Below are 7,940 nucleotides of genomic sequence, written 5' to 3' on the forward strand. Positions count from 1 at the left end.
AGCAGGAGCTGGTTCATTGAGAAAATAAAATAAATAAACCCCTAGCCAGACTTATCAAGAAAAAGAGTGTCTACATGCATAAACAAAATCAGAAATGAGAAATGAAAAATCACTACAGATGCCACAGGAAAAAAAATTATTAGAGAATACTATGAAAAATGATATGCTGACAAACTGCATACCCTAGAAGAAATGGACAACTTTCTATAAAAATACAACCTAGCAAGGCTGACCCAGGGAGAAACAGAAAATCTGAACAGACCAATTACCAGCAACGAAATTTAATTTGTAATCAACAAACTACCTAAGAACAAAATCCCTGGACCACATGGCTTCAATGCTGAATTTTATCAAACATTTAGTGAAGACCTAATACCCATCCCCCTTAAAGTTTTCCAAAACGTAGAAGAGGAGGGACTTACACTCATTCTATGAGGCCAGCATCACTTTAATGCCAAAACCAGGCAAAGACACCACAAAGAAGGAGAATCACAGTCCAACATCCCTGATGAGTATAGATGCAAACTACTCAACAAAATACTCCAAACCAAATACAAAAATACATCAGAAAGATCATCCATAATGATAAAGCAGGATTTATTCCAGGAATGCAAGGATGGTACAACATTTTAAAACCTATCATCATCATCCACCACATCAACAAACAGGGTAAAAACCACATGATCATCTCCATAGATGCTGAAAAACTATTCAACAAAATTCAACATCCATTTGTGATAAAAATTCCCAACAAAATGGGTATAGAGGGCAAGTACCTCAACATAATCAAGTCCATATATGACAAACCCACAGCCAACATCATACTTAACAGAGAAAAGCTGAGAGCATTTCCTTTAAGATTGGGAATAAGAGAAGGATGCCCAATCTCCCTCCTTTTAGTCCACGTAGTTCTGGAGGTCCTAGCCATGGCAATCAGACAACACAAAGAAATAAAAGGCATCCAGATTGGTCACGAAGAATTGAAAGTCTGACTGTTTGCAGATGCTGCGATATGGTACATAAGAAAACAAGAAGAATCCACAACAAAACTATGAGATCTAATATCTGAATTCAGCAATGTTGAAGGAGACAAAATTAACACATAGAAATCTTGCATTCATATACAATAATGATGAATTAGGAGAAAGAAATCAAGAAATCAATTACATTCACAATTGCATCAAAAAGAATAAAATACCTAGGAATAAATCTAACCAAGGAATTGAAAGACATATACCATGAAATTACAAGACACTCATTAGAGAAATTAAAGATACCAATAAATGGCTAGGAAGAATTAATATCATCAAAATGGCCATCCTGCCCAAAGCAGTATACAGATCCAATGCAATCCCTATCAAATTACCAACAGCATTCTTCAATGAACTGGAACAAATAGTTAAAAAATTCATATGGAACCGTCAAAGACCCCGAATAGCCAAAGCAATCCTGAGAATGAAGAATAAAGTGGGGGGATCTCGCTCCCCAACTCCAAGCTCTACTACAAAGTCACAGTAATCAAAACAATTTGGTTCTGGCACGAGAACAGAGCCACAGACCAGTGGAAGAGAATGGAGACTCCAGACATTAACCCAAACGTATATGGTCAATTAATATATGATAACGGAGCCATGGACATACAATGGGGAAATGACAGTCTCTTCAACAGATGGTGCTGGCAAAACTGGACAGCTACATGTAAGAGAATGAAACTGGATCACTGTCTAACCCCATACACAAAAGTAAACTCCAAATGGATCAAAGACCTGAATGTAAGTCATGAAACCATGTAGAAAAAAACATAGGCAAAAATCTCATGGACATAAACATGAGTGACTTCTTCATGAACATCTCTCCCCGGGCAAGGGAAACAAAGGCAAAAATGAACAAGTGGGACTATATCAAGCTAAAAAGCTTCTGTACAGCAAAGGACACCATCAATAGAACAAAAAGGTATCCTACAGTATGGGACAACATATTCATAAATGAAAGATCCGATAAAGGATTGACATCCAAAATATATAAAGAGCTCACATGCCTCAACAAACGAAAAGCAAATAATCCAATTAAAAAATGGGCAGAGGAGCTGAATAGACAGTTCTCTAAAGAAGAAATCCAGAAGGCTAACAGGCACATGAAAAGATGCTCCACATCGCTAATCATCAGAGAAATGCAAATTAAAACCACAATGAGATAACACCTCACACCAGTAAGGATCGCCATCATTGAAAAGACAAACAACAACAAATGTTGGCGAGGTTGTGGAGAAAGGGGAACCCTCCTACACTGCTAGTGGGAATGTAAACTAGTTCAACCATTGTGGAAAGCAGTATGGAGGATCCTCAGAATGCTCAAAATAGGAATATCATTTGACCCAGGAATTCTACTTCTAGGAATTTACCCTAAGAATGCAGCAGCCCAGTGTGAAAAAGACAGATGCACCCCTATGTTTATTGCGGCATGTTTGTAATAGCCTAGATATGGAAGCAACCTAAATGTCCATCAGTAGATGAATGGATAAAGAAAAGGTGGTACATATACACAATGGAATATTATACAGCCATAAGAAAAAAACAGATCCTACCATTCGCAACAACATGGATGGAGATAGAGGGTATTATGCTCAGTGAAATAAGCCAGGCAGAGAAGGAAAATTACCAAATGATATCACTCATATGTGGAGAGTAAGAACAATGGAAAACTGAAGGAATAAAACAGCAGCAGTATCACAGAACCCAAGAATGGACTAATAATTACCAAAGGGAAAGGGACTGGGGACGATGGGTGGGAAGGGAGGGATAAGGGCAGGGAAAAAGAAAGAGGGCATTACGATTAGCATGTATAGTGCGTTTGGGGCACGGGGAGGGCTGTGCAATGCAGAGAAGACAAGTAGTGATTTTACAGCTTCTTACTACGCAGATGGACAGTGACTGTGATGGGGTATGTGGGGGGTACTTGGTGAAGGGGGGAACCTAGTAAACATAATGTTCTTTCTGTAATTGTAGATTAATGATGCCAAAAGAAAATAAAGCAGTAAAAATAAATAAATAAATAAATATAGGAAAGCATGCTGGCAAAATGTAGGAGGGAAGCTCAAATAGTTTGCAGAACGTCTACTTCTGTGTTATTATCTTCCATTGATGATAAAGTGCTTAGCAGTTGTTTATTTTCAGTGGCATACACAACACTAAGCCAGAAAATATGTAAATTATGTGACATACATACATACATACAAGTTTTCTTTGGTATCTATAGTCTTAGTTGTATAAAGCTGAATTTGGAAAAACTTCTTGAGTTCTTGCATTTTATGCCCTATGAATGGCTGATGCACACGGATCAGAAATTACACTGAAAAACAGGCAGGCCATGTGACTGCAAAGAAATGGGCCAGAACTGTCACATTCTCTCTAGACGTGAGCTGTCTAGTATGGTATCTACCAACTACAGATGGCTACTAGTACTTGAGATGCGTGTAAGTCTGAAGGGAGGTGTGCCACAGGGCATAATACACGCTAGATGTGGAAGACTTTGTGCAATAAAACAGTGCAAAGGATCTCAAGAATAATTTTATATGAATTTCATGTTGACATATTTTGGCATGCTGGGAGAAATAAAATACATCATTCAATTTAAAAGAAAAGATACCAATAAATGGAAAAAAGCACAGTGCTTATGAATAGGAAGAATTAATATTGTCAAAATGTCCATACTGCCTAAAGCAAAGTACAGATTCAATGCTATCTATCAAAACACCAACACCATTCTTCAACAAACTGGAACTAACAGTTCTAAGATTCATATGGAACCACCAAAGACCCCGAATAGCCAAAGCAATACTGAGAAGAAAGAATAAAACAGCAGGGATCTTGCTTCCCAACTTCAAGCTCTACTACAAAGCCACAGTAATCAAGACAATTTGGTACTGGCACAAGAACAGACTCAAAGACCAGTGGAATGGAATTGAGAGGCCAGATATTAACCCAAACATATATTCTCAATTAATATACAATAAAGGAGTCATGAATACACAATGGGGAAATGACAGCCTCTTCAATAGCTGGTGTTGGCAAAACTGGACAGCTACATGTAAGGGAATGAAACTAGATCATTGTCTAACCCCATACACAAAAGTAAATTCGAAATGGATCAAAGACTGGAATGTGAGTTATGAAACCATAAAAGCCTTAGAAGAAAACATAGGCAAAAATCTCTTGGACATAAACACAAGCAACATCTTCATGAACAATATCTCCCCGGGCAAGGGAAACAAAAGCATAAATGAACAAGTGGGACTATATCAAACCATAAAGCTTCTGAACAGCAAAGGACACCTTCAGAAGAACAAAAAGACATTCTACAGTATGAGAGAATATACTTATAAATGACATATCTGATAAGGGGTTGACATCCAAATTATATAAAGAGCTCATGACCCTCAACAAACAGAAAGCAAATAAGCCAATTAAAAGATGGGCAGAGGAGCTGAACAGACACTTCTCCAAAGAAGAAACTCAGATGGCCAACAGGCACATGAAAACATACTCCACGCAGCTAATCACCAGAGATATGCAAATTATAACCACAATGAGATATCACCTCACACCAGTTAAGATGGCCAACATCCCTAAGACAAACAACGAGGATGTGGAGAAAGGGGAACCCTCTTACACTGCTTGTGGAAATATATACTGGCTGAACAATTGTGGAAAGTAGTATGGAGGTTTCTCAAAAGTCCCAAAAGAGAAATACCATTTGACCCAGAATATCTACTCCTAGGAATTTACCCTGAGAATGCAGGAGCCCAGTTTGAAAAAGACCTATCCCCCCATGTTTACTCCAGCACTATTTACAATAGCCAAGAAATGGAAGCTACATAAGTGTCCATCAGTAGATGAATGGATAAAGAAGACGTGGCACATATACACAATGGAATATTATTCACCATAAGAAGAAAGCAAATCCTACCATTTGCAAGAACATGGATGGAGCTAGAGGGTATTATGCTCAGTGAAATCAGCCAGGCGGAGAAAAACAAGTACCAAATGATTTCACTCATCTGTGGAGTATAAGAATAAAGAAAAAAAAACTGAAGGAGCAAAACAACAGCAGACTCACAGAACCCAAGAATGGACTAACAGTTACCAAAGGAAAAGGGACTGGGGAGAATGGGTGGAAAGGGAAGGATAAGAGGAGGAAGAAAAGGAAGGGGGCATTATGATCAGCAGACATAATGTAGGGGGTCACGGGGAGAGCTGTACAACACAGAGAAGACAAGTAGTGATTCTACAGCATCTTACTACGCTGATGGACAGTGACTGTAATGGGGGTATGTGGGGGGGAGATGGGTGATGGGAGAAGTCTAGTAAACATAATGTTCCTCATGTAATTGTAGATTAATGATACCAAAGAAAAAAAACACAATCAGATATCACCTCACACCAGTTAGGATGGCCAGTATCGAAAAGACTAAGCCACAAATGCTTGCAAGGACATGGAAAAGTGGAACCCTCCTACACTGCTGGTGGGAATGTCAGCTAATTCAACCATTGTGGAAAGAAATATGGAGGTTTCTCAGAAAACTAAAACTAGAAATACCATTTGACCTGGGAATTCCACTCCTAGGAATTTACACAAAGACTATAATTTCTCAGATTCAAAAACACATATGCACCCCTATGGTTATTGCAGCACTACTTAAGATAGCTAAGATATGGAAGCAACCTAAGTGTCCATCAGTAGATGAATGGATAAAGAAGAAGTGGTACATATACACAATGGAATACTACTCGGCCATAAGAAGAAAACAAATCCTACCATTTGCAACCACATGGATGGAGCTTCAGGATATGCTTGGTGAAATAAGGCAGGCTGAGAAAGACAAGTACCAAATGATTTCCCTCATTTGTGGAAGGTAACAAGGAAGCAAAACAGAAGGAACAAAACAGCAACAGACTCACAGACTCCAAGAAGTTACTAGCAGTTACCAAAGAGGAGGGGTAGGGGAGGAAGGGAGAAGGGGATTCAGGGGTATTATGATTGGCACACATGGTGTGTGGGGAGATCAAATGGAAGACAGTGCAGCACAGAGAAGGCAAACAGTTGACTCTGTGGCATCTTACTCCACTGATGGGCAGTGACCGCAATGGGGCATGGGCAGAACACGATAAAGGGGTGAACGTAGTAACCACATGGTTTTTTCATGTGAAACCTTTATGAGAATATATATCAATAATACCTTACTAAAATAAATAAATAAATGAAAGAAAATATCTTACTTCTTGGCAAAAAGTGAATCTGTGGCAAATTACTACACTGATGGACAGTGACTGCAATAGGGTATGGGGGGGCAACTCGATAATATGGGTGAATGTAGTAACCACATTGGTTTTTCATGTGAAACCCTCAAATGGGGGTATATCAGTAATACCTTAATAATAATAATAAAAAGAATCTTACTTCTCAACTTCCTGAGTGCTAAAATGCAATCTCATCTTTAAGATGGGATCCTTCGTGCCTTTTACTATGTAGTCTGTGGCTGGGCTTACTTGCCGTATTAATTGCCCAGGTTATATATTACATCATTAGGGGCTCGAGGAGGAAAAGCAGCATCCAGGCAAAGCTAAAGTTAAACTGGGCCTTTTAGCAGGCTAAAGTAAAGTTTACAATAGCCTCATTTAATTGACACAATGAAGACATGGGCCATGCTGAGCTATTTTCTTATCTGGGGGATGTTCACACATTCCAGGCCAAGTTTCTCCTGGCTTTTTAGTTTTAACTCATCTTCACTGAACAATGCTTATACTCCTACTAGTCTGACATTTTACTTTAGAGAATTAATGTGACTCTGACTGCGCTCAACTGTTTAATACGGAGTTTTGGTAGTGGTCTTTTTCAGAGGCCGCCACGCTACTCTGACTATACCCATGGTCCCTGTCTCAGAATCTCTGCCGCTAATTGCAAACTACTCAGCTGTAGACCACAAACCTCAATGACTGAAAGACAGTAATTTTTAAATACAAGAAAATGCACTGTCAATTCCCAAACCAAAGTAAAGAAACTTCATTCACAAATAGAAAATACCAGAGGTACCTCATGAAAAAATTTTCAATTCTAAAGGCGCTGCCTTCCGGGCAGCCTCTACCCCGCCGCCCCACTGCGGGTCCCACTTGAACTTCAGCTCCCCCGGCCCTCGCCCTCGAGGCCCCCGCCTAGAAAATCCACACAAGGCAAACCACCCACGGGCCTCCACATCTGCGTGGCCTCACCTGTGCCCTCCACCTGTGGCCCCGGCCCAGGTGGCGGTAGCAGGTCGGCGGCGCGGCACCAGGTCAGACAGAGAGCAGCCGCCTTCACCGCCCGGTCCCAGACAGAGGAGCAGCGGTCCAACGAGCCCCTCTCCCCTGCCTGGCAGACATCGGCGGCGGCGCGGACAGCCTTCTCAGCGCACTTGCTCCACCTCCCTCCCTCCCCGGACAGACCCTCTGGTGGAGTGCGCCATCTCCCGACCCCCGGCTGGGCCCGGCAGGTCCACCACCAGTGTCGGTCGCTCCCCGGTCACACGGGCGATGCAGTATCCGCCAAGCAACTTGCATGGACGGCCCTCACCGGCTCCACCGCGACCTCAGGTGGAGACAGGGGTCCCCGCGCCCCATCCGGGTCCAGCAGCCCACCGAGGTCACGTACCTTCCAGCCCACAGAGCCGTCGCTTCGCCTTCATCCTTCAACTAGGGCCTGCTCTTGACCACCCACCGTAGATTTGCGGCAGCGTGAGCCACTTCTCGGCCGAGCTCTCAATCTCGATGGACTCGGCGATGCGGTCGGCATGGGACAGGTTGCACCACGCGCTGTGGCCGGACGAGCTGCTCTTGCGCGGCTGCCCCTCAGTGGCCACCGAGGCCGAAGGCAGGCCCACGGCGGCATCAGGGTTCCTGGTCGCACCG

At 41.9% G+C, this 7,940-nt stretch overlaps 1 protein-coding gene across 1 annotated transcript in view; it reads left to right on the forward strand.

Annotated features, from left to right (window-relative positions):
• The window catches only part of LOC130684201 (uncharacterized), a 169,638-nt gene extending 161,884 nt beyond the window's left edge, over positions 1-7,754 (forward strand). Inside the window, exon 3 of the mRNA XM_057504328.1 lies at positions 7,117-7,754. Within this exon, the coding sequence (XP_057360311.1) occupies positions 7,117-7,754 (638 nt within the window). The remainder of the gene's footprint in view (positions 1-7,116) is intronic.
• Positions 7,755-7,940: the final 186 nt, after the last annotated feature.

The sequence above is a fragment of the Manis pentadactyla genome, chromosome 6, assembly GCF_030020395.1.
Source record: "Manis pentadactyla isolate mManPen7 chromosome 6, mManPen7.hap1, whole genome shotgun sequence".
Classification (NCBI taxonomy): Eukaryota; Metazoa; Chordata; class Mammalia; order Pholidota; family Manidae; genus Manis; species Manis pentadactyla.